Source organism: Lontra canadensis, unplaced genomic scaffold (assembly GCF_010015895.1).
Source record: "Lontra canadensis isolate GAN:19392208 unplaced genomic scaffold, GSC_riverotter_1.0 scaffold1, whole genome shotgun sequence".
NCBI lineage: Eukaryota > Metazoa > Chordata > Mammalia > Carnivora > Mustelidae > Lontra > Lontra canadensis.
This window is the reverse complement of record NW_022630995.1, coordinates 97,731,325-97,747,896: the sequence shown is the minus strand read 5'-3', so window position 1 is coordinate 97,747,896 and position 16,572 is coordinate 97,731,325. Positions and strand designations below refer to the sequence as shown.

At 34.8% G+C, this 16,572-nt stretch overlaps 1 protein-coding gene across 8 annotated transcripts in view; it reads left to right on the top strand.

Moving 5' to 3' along the window:
- Positions 1-16,166, top strand: part of SEC24B (SEC24 homolog B, COPII coat complex component) — an 89,248-nt gene extending 73,082 nt beyond the window's left edge. For 7 of the 8 annotated variants that reach the window (XM_032860029.1, XM_032860018.1, XM_032860007.1 and 4 more), the window contains 10 exons: positions 2,011-2,134; positions 2,561-2,719; positions 3,386-3,559; positions 4,610-4,720; positions 6,157-6,332; positions 6,956-7,093; positions 10,544-10,648; positions 11,453-11,545; positions 14,933-15,036; positions 15,274-16,166. In XM_032860029.1, coding sequence (XP_032715920.1) covers positions 2,011-2,134; positions 2,561-2,719; positions 3,386-3,559; positions 4,610-4,720; positions 6,157-6,332; positions 6,956-7,093; positions 10,544-10,648; positions 11,453-11,545; positions 14,933-15,036; positions 15,274-15,388 — 1,299 coding nt within the window. In that variant the 3' untranslated portion in view covers positions 15,389-16,166. Of the gene's footprint in view, positions 1-2,010; positions 2,135-2,560; positions 2,720-3,385; positions 3,560-4,609; positions 4,721-6,156; positions 6,333-6,955; positions 7,094-10,543; positions 10,651-11,452; positions 11,546-14,932; positions 15,037-15,273 lie in introns of those variants that run through there. The other variant, XR_004382963.1, reaches the window with a different exon arrangement.
- The last annotated feature ends 406 nt before the right edge of the window (positions 16,167-16,572 follow it).

The following is a 16,572-nucleotide window of genomic DNA, read 5'->3' as shown; positions in this document are numbered from 1 at the left end:
TTACAGATGAGGGAAACAGATTAAATTTGCCAAAGGTTGAAAAACGAATAGTAAAGATGTGACTTGATTTTCTGGCCACAGTGCTCTTTCATGTTATACAAGAGATAATACGTACTGAATCTGAGATATTATAATTTAACATGCTCATACTAATAAACATTTAAGTACAAAGGTAATACAAATCATTGCCTAACAAATTAAACCATCAGTAATCTTTACTGTCAAGATAATAGTGTTTATGGGCACCCAGCTGGCCCCCTTGGTAGAGCGTGTGACTCTTGATCTCAAGGTCTTGAATTTGAGCCCCACATTGCAGGTAGAGATTACTTAAAAATAAGATCTTTTTAAAAAAAGTGTTCCGTTATATAAACGTGTACAAATAAGCATAGTTGGGCATCATACATATACAGGACATTTTTTAACTGGCTTTTTTTTTTTCATTGAAAGAGTATATTGTGAGCATTTTCTGAGGTCCCTGGAAATGATCTTTAAAAAATATTTTTTGGAGGTATCTGGCTGGCTCAGTTGGAAGAGCATGCAACTCGATCTCAGAGTTGTAAGCTCAAGCCCCACTTTGAGGGTAGAGATTACTAAAAAAATAAACTTTCAAAAATAAAGTAAGAAATATTTCTTAGTAAATATAAATGTACTCTTTTTAAGTAGTTGCCTCCTAGCTACTAAATTGTTGTCTCCAGTACTTTCACTATTAAAGGAAGACTATGAGGCTGAATACTACTTGAGTTTTATATGAAGATTTTGTTAGAGTATTTTAATCCCTTATTTCAAATAGTAAGTGAACTGGAATAATTTTGTGCTGTAAGTTTTGTCTGACCTCAAAGAAATATTACTGCAAATAATTATGAGTATGAATTTAGCAGTTTTAATAGTACCTTAAATATTTAGCCACATATTCAGTTTTTCCTTAGGAAAAATTCTTAAAAGTAAAATTATTGGGTCAAAGAGTATAAGCTTTATTTAAGTTATTAGTGTGTTTTATTTGTGTGGGGTTTTTTTTATTTTGTTTTGTTTTATTTTATCAACTGTACCCTTAAAGACTCTCAAATCTTCTAGCCATCATTAGGTATTGTTGCTTTTTTTATTCTTCACCAATTTGCCAGGGAAAAATAGTGCCATATTTCACTTTCATAGAAACTGCATTTCTAAGTTATTTTTCAGAAAAAAAAACCCTAATTTTAAAATAAATTGGGGCAAGTATATTTTTTAAACTCGTCAAGTATAGCGATCACTCAGTTCATCGATCCATTGCAGTCCATTATAGAATACTGAGGGGTTTGGAACACAGGAGGGTAGTTATGTGTTACTGAAGTCTTCAGTGCAGTTTTGTTTTGTTTTTCTCATTTAACTCCTAGAAATATTCTTTATCTGCCTGGGACTCAAAAGCTTAAATGCCTGTGCTGGTTTACATATTTCTTCATATCGGAATAAACTCTAGTAATTTTACACTATAATTAAGAGGATTGAAACATTTTGTCTTGTAACGTAGGGTAGTAATGAAGAACTTGGAGCCTGGCTCTTAAATTTTTAACTCCTCTCGGTTGCCACCTTCTCAGCTTAAGTGTCCTTGCACCAGTAGGAAAAGCCTTCTTTAACCTCTGACTCTTAAACATCTTTACGAACAGTGTACAGTGGTGGTTAACAGCACTCAATCAGGGGCCAGACTTGGCAGGTATATCTTCCAACATATACCACTCAGTAACTGTGTAATCGGTCATTACTTAATCTAGTTTTTGCCTCAGTTTCCTCATCTGTAAAATGTAGGTAACTTTAATTTGCATAAAACATCTCGAACAGTGCTTTTTAAGTGCTTTATAAATATTAGCAGTTATTACTATTTTTAAAGGATCTGTGCCAACTATCTCGACATTTAAAAAAACTAACTTAGTTTGATAGGAGGACGAAGGATAGCCTCTTCGTTATTGTAAGAGAGACATAGAAATAATGTGTCCAGTGCAAGGTTTCTAGCTCTTACTTTATGACCTGTTGACTTAGGTTGTACAACATCTTGGCCCTGCAACTGATTTTTATAAGAAACTGGCTTTAGATTGCTCAGGGCAGCAGACTGCAGTGGATCTGTTCCTTTTAAGTTCACAGTATTCTGATCTTGCTTCTCTAGGTAAGGAGATATCGCCACGTTCATCTGTTTACATAAACGCTTTTAGCATGTAGTCAAATTTAAACTCTTTATTAAGAGTTCTCAACATTTGGGGGTAAAAAGCATGTGAATTAGATAGATACAATCTGTGAAAATTACCAGTAAACTGTAAAGCGCTATACATATCTAAAACGCTATTACTCTTTGTTTTTAAAATCTAATTCCTTTACCATTTTGCTTAATAATAAACCTTATCACATACTTTACAAATATTTGTGTTTGCTCAGATTTATGTATTATCCTTTTGACCGCTTAGGTTTTCTCATTATGACAGATTTTGTTCATGACATAGAATCTCTTCTAGTGTTGGACAAGTAAGATATTACTGGGTATTATTAAGGATATTCTTATTTCTGTAGCTAATACTTTTTCTGTTTCTCTCTGAAGCTTGCATGTCCAAGTACTCCGCAGGGTGCATCTATTATTACCCATCTTTCCACTATACTCACAATCCTTCACAAGCAGAAAAGTTACAGAAAGACCTAAAACGGTATCTCACAAGAAAAATTGGATTTGAAGCGGTTATGAGAATAAGGTGTACAAAAGGTATGAAATTATTAAAGTTAGGCTTTATATTATATACTTTCGTCAAAATTAATTACCGATGACCACCTGTAATGATCCTTCATCATGAAGAACTTTCTGCCTCATCCAGGTAGCTGTAAGCTCTTTTAAATATATGTAGTTATTGAATAATCATTGCCCAGTTTTTTAAATAATTTGAATAAGCAAAAGTAATGTTTGCTTTATTAGGAAGAACTTAAGAGAAAGCCACATTGGAGGTGATTTTAGAAGGAGAATTAGAGGAGTAGGGAAGATTGTAAATGAAAATTGTCTGATGAATGATCTTTGCCTTCGTAATCATTCAGTTAGTCTTTAGTTTACCTCAGTTTCATGTGAATGTTTGCTGAAGGGAATCTCCTCTCTAATTTTAATTCTTAAATGAGTTACACAGTAACTACCATTTGTTTCATATGAGAATGTATAAGATCAGTTATCAATACAAGTTAAATGTCTACTTTCCCTTTTATATAACCTGTATTGTTTTTTCTGAACTGGTATTTAGAACCTCTGCTAACACACCAGTCCTACTCTCCAGTTATCCTTTTGATTCAAAAATCAGAGACGGGTTTTACTTTAAAAAGTAACTTCAGCCTGAAATAAAGATACTTTTGTTACTTCATCTTTTATAAAAAGTTTTCTCTTCCCTAGGTCTTTCAATGCACACTTTTCATGGAAACTTCTTTGTCCGTTCCACTGATTTGTTATCCCTTGCCAACATCAATCCTGATGCTGGATTTGCAGTACAACTGTCAATAGAAGAAAATTTGACAGATACTTCCTTAGTGTGCTTTCAGACAGCCCTGTTATATACATCAAGCAAAGGTAATGTTAACAGACAGGAAATAAAAAGAGTAGTAGTTTTCCCCTCCTTTTACATGCTAGGGAAATGGGGAGAGAGAATGAACGAACATACAGTGGGAGATAAATGGAATTTGCATAGTTAATCAAATATGCAATTGTTTTTGTTGTTGTTGTTTTTAACTCATTTTTGAATCTTTAATATCTTTTTTGACTCGTGGAAGTCATGTATTCTCAGGGTCATATGTGTCTGGTAAACTCATGCTAAATCCAGTTATGTCATCCTTAGCATTATTTTTTGCCCCATAAAATAAAAAATTCTGCCTAGCACCTAAGGCCCATATTAGTTATTTGACAGTCAAGTTTTCTTTTTTTTTTTAAAGATTTTATTTATTTATTTGACAAAGATCACAAGTAGGCAGAGAGGCAGGCAGAGATAAAGGAGGAAGCAGGCTCCCTGCTGAGCAGAGAGCCTGATGTGGGGCTCGATCCCAGGACCCCGGGATCATGACCTGAGCTGAAGGCAGAGGCTTTAACCCACTGAGCCACCCAGGGGCCCCAACAGTCAAGTTTTCTGACATTTTACTATGTTGGATATAATTTGGAATGATCGATATTAAAATAAAAACCAGAACCTAATGTTCAGCTATATACAAAGTACAGTATAGGTTCATAGTCCACAGATTTAGAGAGTGTTTTATTTTTCTTTAAAACATGTTACTTGAGGGGTACCTGGGTGACTCAGCGGGCTAAGCCTCTGCCTTCGGCTTGGGTCATGATCTCAGGGTCCTGGGATTGAGCCCTGCATTGGGCTCCCTGCTCAGCGGGGAGCCTGCTTCCCCCCGTCTTTGCCTGCCTCCTCTCTGCCTACTTGTGATTTCTCTCTCTGTCAAATAAATAAAATATTTAAAAAAAAAAGTGTTACTTGTAACACTTTGTTTTCACATTTCAGAATCCTATGGGTGATTTAATCCAATTGGAATGGTAATTTGAATAATGTTTTGACCTGTTTGCTTTATTTTTGTCTTGTCCCAATGTGTTTCTGCAATGATGTTGCTTCCTCCTTCCGTGTAGGTGAGCGGAGAATTAGAGTGCACACGCTGTGTTTGCCAGTAGTAAGCTCACTCGCAGATGTATATGCGGGAGTGGATGTACAGGCTGCCATCTGCCTCCTGGCAAACATGGGTGAGTGAAAATGTGAAGGAACAGGGGAAATGTGGTTTTCTGTCCTAAAAACTGAAACCTGGGCATTTTTTTTGCCCTACAAATCCCTTACTTAGAAAATATATACGTTCTCCATTTTCATTTATAGCACTGTGAATTGGACTGTTCTTATAATTCTTATTAATTCGTTAGTTTAAAAATCTTTGAGGGCTTCATAATAACTGAAAGCTGGTAACAACCCAAATGTCCTTCAACTGGTAAAAGTAGGAACAAACCATGGTATATCCATACAGTGGAAATACAACTCAGTAATAAAAAGAAATGAACTGATGCTATGTCAGTAGACACAAATGACTCTCACAGGCATTATGCTAAATGAAAGGAGCTCTACATTCATATGACCTTCTGGAAAAGGGAAGATTATAGGGATGAAGAACAAACAGATCATTAATTATCAGGGTTAAAGATAGTGGGATTTTATCACAGTGAGGCAATACCACTGGATATTTTGGGGGTAATAGAACTGTTGTGTATTTTGATTATGGTAGTGATTATATGGCTGTGTGTTTGACATATAATCACTGGACAGTTACACCCAAAAACATAAATTTTATTGTGTGTAAATTAAAAAAATATATTTTGGGGAATCAGTGTAACATTGAGTGTTTGGTTTTCAGTGAATTTTCTCTTGGGGCATGAAATGAACTTTATTTTTCATATAGTCCTAGAGAAAAATAGTCATTGTTATTCATTTGGGGAAAATTATAATAGCATTTACAAAAGTATGCCAATTTTTAATTATTTTTATCTATATTTCAAATTCAGTATATTATAACTGATTGTTTTTCAATGTAGTTTTATTTTTAATACTTGAGCATACCTGTAGGCTATCTTTAGCTTAATAAAATATGTATTTAGAAGAAAATAAGTTTCACACTGATGTCTGGCTTTTCATTGTCTGTGTGAGAACCTATGTTCAATTGCCCTCTTTGTTTCCTTGACCCGGAAATGCTTTGACAAAGAAGATTTCAGAGGATCACAAGGAATAACTCAGATTGTAGAACTTACATTGCTTATGCAGAAAAAAAATGATACTTTATACGTGTGACTTCTACTGGAGTAACTGCACCATCCCTAGAGCCTTCTCAGATGTAAATGGTTGATACACATTCTCTAATATCAATGGCAGTTAGGTGGTTTCAGATGTAAAGAGATGAAGACAAAAAGATCCAAAATAATGTAGATCTGTTCTGATTGTGAGGATTATGCAGATTTACTTCCCAAAAATTGTGTAATGAGCAGATACTTGCAAAATGAAGGGGCAAGTAAAATGTTAGTTTTCTCTCCTAAAAGCAGAAGTTTTGTTGGTTTCTTAAATAATGCATGTAAATTTTATCCCTTGTAGCATTCATGGGAGTCTGGTGGTTAAATCCATGTTCACTGTGATTGCGTTACAGCTGTTGATCGGTCTGTCTCGTCCAGCCTGTCAGATGCAAGAGATGCCTTAGTGAATGCTGTGGTGGACTCCCTGTCTGCGTATGGCTCAACGGTCTCGAATTTACAGCACTCCGCACTGATAGCACCCAGCTCCCTCAAGCTCTTTCCCCTCTACGTTTTGGCCCTTCTCAAACAGGTAGCTCTCTGTCTACACTGGTACATTTCATACATGTATCAGATACATTACATACCTTCTCAGTACATAGATGAAGAAATGAAATCTAGGTTTTCTGGGGTTTTTAATAATTAACTAGATAGTTTTACAACTTAGCATTGGAAAAGTTTTGAAAAACAATAGACCAGTAGAAAAAGTATATAAAAACAAATGATGACTGTCATGAAGCCATATGCTCTCACTCTTCAGTATGTGGGAGCAGCTTGAATAATGGTGTGCTTATAGCACACTCTTAATAATGTATGTGCTTCTGGAAGGAGACTCTGAGGAGAGGATTTACTGTCCATCGAACATCTTTCCAAGTCTCAGGCACTGTAATAGTTGTTTTATATGCATCATCCTATTTAATCCTTACAGCAGCCTACAGAGGTTTTTTTTCTGTTTTTCTTAATGATAATATAGCTTTGAGAAGCTAAATAACTAGCTCACATATCTACCTATTGAATGTCAGAGCTGAGAATTCAATCCAGGTCTATTTGAAGGCTGTGCTTTTTCCATATGTGATGGTATATATATTTGTTTTGATATTTGTCTGTATTTATGTTTTATTTGAAAAATACGGTATTGTTGCTGTTGTTTTATAGAAAGCATTTAGAACCGGTACAAGCACACGCCTCGATGATCGTGTATATGCCATGTGTCAGATAAAGTGTCAACCGCTCGTTCATCTGATGAAAATGATTCACCCCAACCTATACAGGATAGACAGATTGACAGATGAGGTATAATTTTTTTAGTGTATTTGAAATTTTCGTAATTTAAATATATTTGAGTGTCTTGATTCTACAGCTAAGCTACTAATGTATTAGTAACAATTTTTTACATCTGCTTTTTCCCTATGATAGTAATAATACATTAAGGACACTAGCTATGAATTTGGTTGAATAATAGGACTGTCAGATACTGTCTGTGGTTATGGAGTTTTCAGAAATATGGGAAGTAATTCACCTTGTAATTTGGTTATAATATTTATTACAAAGTAAGTTGTAGAGTGGACATTTCCATTTATATTTTGTAGATATTGGCTGTTCTTATTGTGATCAGAGTACAATTTTTATTTTTGTTGGGTTTCTTTTTTTTTTAGATTTTATTTATTCATTTGAGAGCGAGAGAGTAAGCATGCACAAGTGGGGAAAGGGGAGGAGGGAGAAGCAGACTCCCCTGCTGAGAAGGGATCCTGCCTGACTCAGAGCTCAGTCTTGGGACTCTGGGATCATGACCTGAGCCAAAGGCAAAGCCTTAACAAGACTGAGCCACACAGGTGTCCTGTTTCATTTTTAATTCCAGTATAATTAATGTATAGTGTTATGTATTAGTTTCAGGTATATAATATAGTGCTTTAGTAATTCTGTATATTACTCAGTGCTCATCATGATAAATATACTCTTGATCCCCTTTATCCACCCCCCACCCACATCCTCTCTGGTGACTGCCAGTTCTCTATAGTTAAGAGTCTGGTTTTTTGGTTTGTGTGTGTTCGTTTGTTTTGTTTCTTAAATTCCACATGTGAGTGAAATCTTAACGGTATTTGTCTTTCTCTGACTGACTTATTTCACTTAGCATTATACCATCTACATCTATCCATGGTGTGGCAAGATTTCATTTATTCTTATGGCTGAATAATTTTCCATTGTGAGTGTGTATGTGTATACACCATTTTTTCTTTATCCATTCATCTGTTGATGGATACTTGGATTATTTCCGTACTTTGTACATATGTCTTTTTGAATTAGTGTTTTTGTATTCTTTGGGTAAATACAAATTAATAGCTCATATTGTAATTCTCTTTTTAATATTTTGAGGAACTTCCATATGGTTTTCCACAATGGCTACACCAGTTTGCATTCCCACCAAGAGCACATGAGGGTTCCTTTTTTCTCCCCATACTTGCCAACATTTGTTGTTTCTTGTGTTTATTTTAGCCATTCTTACAGGTGTGAGGTGGTAACTCATGTGCTTTTGACTTGCATTTCCCTGATAAGTGATGTTGAGCATCTTTTCATGAGTCAGGTGGCCATCTGGATGTCTTTGGAGAAATGTCTGTTCATGTCTTTTGCCCATTTTTAATTGGATTATTTGGGCTTTTGTTATTCTGTAAATAATAGTATAAATTCTTTATATATTTTGGATATTAAACCTTTTCAGTTTATTGGATATATCTTCTCCCATTCGGTGTGTTGTCTTTTCGTTTGGTTGATTGTTTCCTTTGCTGAGCAGAAGCTTTTTATTTTTACGTAGTCCCAGTGATTTATTTTTGCTTTCATTTCCCTCACCTTAGGAGACCTTCTAGAAAAATGTTGCTATGGCCAGTGTCAGAGAAGTTACTGCCAGTGCTCTCCTCTAGGATTTTTACAGCTTCAGATCACATATTTGGGTTCCAGTTTCATTCTTTTGTGTGTTGCTCTCCAGTTTTCTCAACACCATTTGTTGAGGAGCCTGTCCTTTCCCATTGCATATTCTTGCCTCCTTTGTCAAAGATTAATTGACCAAATAATCATGAGTTTATTTCTGGGGTCTCTCTTCCATTCCACTGATCTATGTTTCTGTTTTTGTGCCAGTACCATACTGTTTTGATTATTATTGCTTTGTAGTATATCTTGAAATCTGGGGTTGTGATACCTCCAGTTTTGTTCTTTTTTCCAAGATTGCTTTAGGTATTTGAGGTCTTTTGTGGCTCCATAAACATTTTAGGATTATTTGTTTTATTTCTCTGGAAAATACTGTGGCTATTTTGATACTGATTACATTAAATCTGCAGATTGCTTTGGGTAGTATGGACATTTTAACAATATTTATTCTCCCAACCCATGAACATGGAATAGCTTTCCATTTGTTCGTGTCATCTTCAATTTCTTCCATTAGTGTGTTACAGAGTTTTCAGAAACAGGTCTTCTACATCCTTGGTTAAGTTTATCCTTAGGTATTTTATTGTTTTGGGTGTAATTGTAAATGAGGTTGTTTTCTTAATTTCTCTTTCTGCTACTTAATTATTAGTGTATAGAAACACAACAGTTTTCTGTATGTTGATTTTCTTTCCTGGAACCTTACCAGATTCATTTATCAGTTCTAGAATTTTTTGGTGGTGTCTTCAGGGTTTTCTTTCTTTCTTTCTTTCTTTTTTTTTTAATTTTATTTATTCATTTGACACACAGAGAGAGATCACAAGTAGGCAGAGAGGCAGGTGCGGTCGGGGGAGCGGGTGGGAGCCAGAGGCTAAACCCACTGAGCCATCCAGGTACCCCTTCATGGTTTTCTGTATAGACTGTCTTGTCATCTGCAAGTAGTGAAAGTTTTACTTCTTCCTTACTGATTTGGGTGCCTTTTATTTTTGTTGTTGCTATCTGATTGCTGTGTGTAAGACTTCTAGTACAAGTGGTAAGAGTGGGCATCCTTGTCTTGTTCCTGATCTTAAGGGGAAGGTTCTCAGTTTTTCACCATTAATTATGGTGTTAGCTGCGGGTTTTTCATATATGGCCTTCATTATGTTGAGGTATGTTCTCTCTGATACAAGTGCAGTTTTGATTATATTATAAACCAGATCTGATGTCCAACAGTTATTTTTAATATGCAAATACATAGTGTCTTTTCTTCCCAGAGTTAAAACTACTCTTTGGAATCTTCTGTATTTTGCTCCTTAAGAAATGTAAAAGAGTAGCTTGCTTTCCAGAAGATTTAATAATCGTACTTTTAACGTATCCAGATCCCAGGAGGGAAGAAAGTGACAGATCATTTTACATATTCATGTTTTTATCTTTGTTTTTTAAAGATTTTATTTACTTATTTTAGAAAGAGAGCATGCACAAGCAGGGCGAGGGCAGAGGGAGAGGGAGAGAATCTCAAACAGACTCCTTGCTTAGCACAAGCCTCATGCTGAGCCCAACACAGGGCCCGATCTCTTGACCTGAGATCACCACTTGAGCCAAAACCAGGAGTTAGACACTTAACCGACTGAGCCACGCAGGCGCCCCATCATGTTTTTATCTTTGTAACTTGAATACATTTGAGTGTCTTGATTCTATAATCAAGGTGGTAATGTATTATCAGTAACTTTTTGCATCTTACAAAATTCTCACGTGTCGTTTTTCAGTATTTTTATAAAGAGCTAGTAGCCATTATGTTCCACACTGTGCTGATAGTTATATAAGCTCACTCCACCTTTTTTTTTTTTTTAGGGTGCAATACATGTTAATGACAAGGTTGTACCTCAGCCACCTCTTCAAAAATTGTCTGCAGAAAAACTGACAAGAGAAGGCGCTTTCCTTATGGACTGTGGCTCTGTAAGCACCCTCTACTGATAAAGTTTAACACTGTTCCAGTGGGCAAAAGGAGAAACACGTATGATCATAGATCAGGCAGTGAAAGGTGAAACAAGGAACAGAAAGGCAATAAGTTAGTCCCTGGCACAAGAGGTCAATTTATTTTAGACTTTTCTAGTTGGATATCGTTTTATTATCATGGATTATTTATTGTATGGATAATGAATACATGATAGAAAAATAAAGAAATAAGTTCTGTCTTTAAGGATTTTACCATCTAGAATCCCAAAATTCAAAGGGACCTCAGTAGTCTATCAATTTCAACTTCTGTCCTTTGCCTGAAATGCCAGTAATAATTAGGAGTTTAGGAGAAGTCACTGGGCAGGTTGGAGGTGAAGGGTATCAGAATGGTCAAGATGACTTCATAACTGATACCTTTTGAGCAGGAAAAGGGTGGATGTGGGAGAGCCCATTAGTTAAAATAGACAATAACTGAAAAAGTGGATAGGAAAAATAGTCTTGGCTAAAATACTTGGTTATCTTGGCTAAAATACTGCCTTCTAAAGGGAAAAAAGATAGAAGATGGTAAAATATAGTTTATGGGAATTCTTGAAATTTAAGCTAAGAAGATATGAACCACTGTTAGATTCCTGGATACAGATTCCAAATGTACCAATTACAGGTTTCCTTTTTACTTTTATGTTTGCTCTTACTTAACTGCGATCATGTATTTTACCCCTTTTCTGCTTGATAGTTTTGAGAAAAGTAGCTATAAAAAATTTCAGATTAGGGAATTTTAATATTTTGTTGTTTTTTTCATTTTAGGTTTTTTACATTTGGATTGGAAAAAGCTGTGACAATCACTTCATAGAGGATGTACTTGGGTATCCTAATTTTGCATCAATACCACAGAAAATGGTCAGTGCCTTTTACAGTTTTAAGTTTTTGTATGCTTGTTTGTTTAAAATTTTTAGTGAGCTAAAATTCACATACTTCACCATTTCAGTTGTCATAAAGTATACAACTGTGGTACAATAATCACCAGTATTTTAATTTCAGACCATTTCTGTCACACACACCCCAAAAAAAACCTGTATTCCAAATTCCCCTCCTGCTTTCCCCTGGCAACCACTAATTACCTTCTGTCTCTCTGGCATTGCCATTTCATGTTTATGGAATCCCATAATATGTGGCTTTTGTTTGTGTGTGTTTGTTTCACTTCTCATGATGTTTTTAAAGTTCATATTGTAGCATGTATGAATACTTCATTCTTTTTTATGACTAAGTAGTAATTGAACGGTTAGGCTACATTTTTGAATCTAGTCATTCATTCATGAACATTGGGTGTTTTTCATTTTGGGGCTTTGTGAGTAGTGTTAGTATGAACAGTTCATGTGCAAGTGTTTGTGTGAACACACATTTTCGGTTGTTGGGTATATAGCTAGGAGTAGAATTGCTGGGTCACATGGTAAACTGTGTTTAACTTTTTGAGGAACTGCCAAAATGTTTTCCAACAACTTAACTTCTGATTTAAGTTATTTTATTGATAATAAATGTAATTTTTTCAGTGGACATTTACTGTATGTTTATTAACCAATACCAAAGAAATATGATCCTAAAATAGTTCTCTGTAATTAATAGGAAAGGCCTACTTTACCATTGGATATTGTAGTTATGTCCTTCCTCCTGAAGTTAATTTAAAATCAGTGTAATTTTTATCACATTCTGATTGTGATATTGCTATTTCAAAATCACAGTTGTTTGCAAATAGCAAACAATTGCTGTTGTCTATTTCTGTTTTTTTTTTAATTTGATACACTAATTCCAGAGTTCACTTCTAAGACTCAGCAAATGAAGTTAATAAGGAGAAGTTTGAAAAGAGGAAAAAAAGTCAGCAAATGGGAAAAGCATATGAAAAAGAAGTTCTAAATAAAATAGTAAACTTTATTTTAATGCTGTAGTTATTTAAGCACTGTGATACTAGCATTATAAACATATAAGCAGAACAAAACAGAGGTCAGAAATGGATCTAATTCATGAAAAATAGAATGTGCTAATGAATATATTTAAAGAAAAAATACTAGAAAAATAATCTTTACTATATTAAAATGGATAAGGCCTTTGTAAGTCAGCGATGAAAAAGATTAATAAATCTGATAGCATTAAAAACTAAAATATTTCTATGTGGTAAAATAAATAAAGCCAAAAGATAGACAACAAAATCAGAAAGTTATCTGTAGCTCAGGACTGAGAATGGGCTAATTTTTCTAGTATAAAAAGTTGTCTTACCAATCTTTCAGAAAAAGACACCCTGGTCCCCTCAGAAAAAAAGGAAAAGAAAAATGGGCAAAGGATTTGAATAGACAATTTACAGGGGGGAAATATAGTGGTAGCCTTATGAAACAATGTTCAGGCTCACTCATAATTAAGAAGATAAAATAACAGTAAGTAAAGCTTTTCTATTTAAATTTTTTTGTTTTACATGCTGTATTTTGAGTGATTTAGTTTACTATTAATTTGGCTTTGGAAACATAAATGTTTCCTCCCATCATATAAAATCATATACAAAAATATTTATTTCTATTTTGTAATATATATTTATTCAATTTATAAAATATATAAGAATAAACTCTTTGTCTTTAAAAAGAATCTTGCATGTAGTTTTTAAATGTATTTACACGTCCACACTGTTCTTTAAAATTCCTTACCCTTAAATTTTGTCTTAAGTTTTTATTTTGATTCCATTTAGTTAATACACAGTGTTATATTAGTTGTAGGTGTGCAATGCAGTTCAGCACATCCATACACCACCAGGTGCTCATCACAAGTGCTCTCCTTAACCCCCATCCCTTATTTCACCCCTCCTACCCTACCCTGGTAACCATCAGTTTGTTCTCTATAGTCTAGAGTCTCTGTGGTCAAAAGTCTGTTTCTTACTTTCTCTCCCTCTCTCTTTTTCCCCTTTGCTTGTTTGTTTTGTTTCTCAAATTCCACAGAAGAGTGAAATCATGTGGTATTTGTCTTTCTCTGATTATTTTGCTTAACATTGTACTCTCTAGCTCCATCCATGTTGTTGGAAATGACAAGATTTCATTCTTTTTTATGGCTGAGTAATATTCCAGTGGGGGTGTATATATATTATATATATTTATAAGTGAGAGAAACATATATATCATTTCTTCTCTAACCATTCATCAGTCAGTGGGCACTTGGGCTACTTCCCTATCTTGGCTATGGTTGATGATGCTGCTATAAACAGGGATTCTTATATCCCTTTGAATTAGTGTTTTTGTATCCTTTGCGTCAGAACCTAGTAGTGCAGTTGCTGTGTTGTAGTGTGGTTCTATTTTTAAGTTTTTGAGGAGCCTCCATACTGTTTTCCACAGTGGCTGTCTAGTTTGCGTTCCCACCAACAAGTACGAGAGAATTCCCGTCTCCCATCCTCACCAACACCTGTTGTTTCTTGTGTTGTTGATTTCAGCCATTCTGACAGATGTGAGGTGACATTGTGGGGAGGGGGGTGTTTTTTTATATCTCATTGTAGTTTGATTTGCATTTCCCTGATGATTGGTGATGACTAACATATTTTCATGCATCTTGTTGGCCATCTGTATGTCCCTTGCCCTTAAATTTTAGGGACTAACGGAAACACACAATTCTCTGAGAATAACTGTTTTTAGAAGAGGATGGAGTCTATAACTGTTGGGTAAATTTAGAAGTTAGTGATAACCCCCTTCATTTGCATGTTTCCTTTAGACGAAACTAAAAGTACAGTACAATACCAGTGACATACTAATCATTGCATATGTTTTATTGACTTAGTTAGAAAAAATATAATATGCAGGCAAAATATCAGTGACCTACTTATCATTAAACATGTGTTGGGGCACCTGGGTGGCTCAGTCAGTTAATCATCTGACTCTTGATCTCACCTCAGGTCATGATCTCAGAGTTGTGAGATTGAACCCTGCCTTGGGCTCCACACTGGGTGTGGAACCTGCTTAAGATTTTCTCTATCCATCTCCCTTTATCTCTCCTTGCTCCCCTTCCCCCTGCTTGCGCATGTGCACACACACACTCTCTCTCTAAAAATGAATGAATGAAACATGTTTTATTAACTTACCCAGAAAAATACAAACAGATTTGTGAACAATTTGAATTTCCCCCTTTTGGTTGCTGCTTTAGGTCTGGGAATAGAGTGCTGGCAGTTGGTTGGTGGTAACGGGAATGAATCATGATTTAGTTCTAATTTTGCTACAGTCCATAAGAAAGGAAGTAATTTCCTAATTGTATTACTTTTACCAGACTCATCTTCCAGAGCTAGATACACTTTCATCAGAAAGAGCAAGATCCTTTATAACTTGGCTTAGAGACAACAGACCATTAAGCCCAGTTCTTCACGTGGTAAAGTAAGTACTTCTGTAACTTAATTATGAAATTGTCTTATCCTGTGCAGTCTGTGTGAAACTGCTTGTCTTCAGAGCAAACCTTAAATAATATTATGAAAACATATACTAATAGGAGAATGCTGTTAATTGATTAATAGCCATGTTCCATTTTCCTAAAGCCCCCACGTGTTAGTAATTTTTTTAAATATATAATTACTCTGTAATGATGCAAATACCCCCTTTTTTTTTTCATTTCAGAGATGAGAGTCCTGCCAAAACAGAATTTTTTCAACATTTGATTGAAGACCGAACAGAAGCCGCATTCTCTTACTATGAATTTTTGCTTCACATTCAGCAGCAGATTTGTAAGTGAAGTGGAATAAAATCTGAATATGAAGAAAAAGACCCATAGCCTAGGTAAAGCGTAATCTGTCAGGGAAGCACATCTAGGATATTTGAAATGAAGGCGTTTGCTGTTAAAAGACAGAGTGCGTATAGTGTAGCACCCTGAGGCTTTGGCAAAAGGTGAAGGGGAAGAAAGAACTTGACAGGTTTTCTTCAGCCTGAATTAATGGTATTGATGATGCTGTTTCACCGAGTCCATTTTGAATTGGTTTCTGCACATTTCCAGTAGCTCAGCAGTGCAAGCCGGCACATTTAGGTAGCTCTGTGGAATGATACGTCATAATGTCAAATTAGATCAATTCCTTTTTCTGATAATTAATATAACTCTTCCGGACTTGAACTCTGTCTGACAAGAGATGCCAAAAGGCAGTGGTACCGTGTTACTTGTTTATATGAATTACTTTTTAACAAGGAATGATTTGTATTCATGAATTCAATATTTTCCCTGTAAAAAAAAAAGATAGCATTTCAGTACATGAACTATAGAAAAATATATATATAATGTACATAAATGTTACATTTGTAAAGAAAATGTAAAAATGTAACTACAAAATACGAATTGCTTAAACTGTGCTGCATTGTTGGATGACAACTCCTTTTGTCACAGTTCAAGAATGAGGTTGACTAATGCGTATTATGAATTGAGTCCACAAAAGAAATACAAAACTCTTTGTAATTCTGTTAAATCTTTTATGTGGATTTATTTATGATCAGCCTACTAATTAAAAATATTTTGCTTGACAATATTTGGTGTTTTTTGTTTTGGGGAGGGTTGGTGTTACTTTCGCATATAGGATATATTGAGTTTACTACTTGAGTTGAGTAGTATTTGAATCCATTCATTTTTATTAGTTTCTGGACATTACCAAGTACTCATTCTGTTTGTATTCTAAAAAACCAATGTCACTTTTAAAATACATACGAGTATTGACTAGGTATAATCTTAATTTGTCTTTCTCAGTTAAATTAGGCATTTTTTTCTGTACATTCATAGCAAGAAAATTTTCATGACATATGTGACTCTTCTATTTAATTGACTGTTATGATTATCATCTTGAATTTTGAGGGTGATTTTATTCTAATGAGAAAAATCTCTCATTTGCTAACAGCATATTTAGTATAAAAACTATTAATGATCTGTTAGATTGTGGA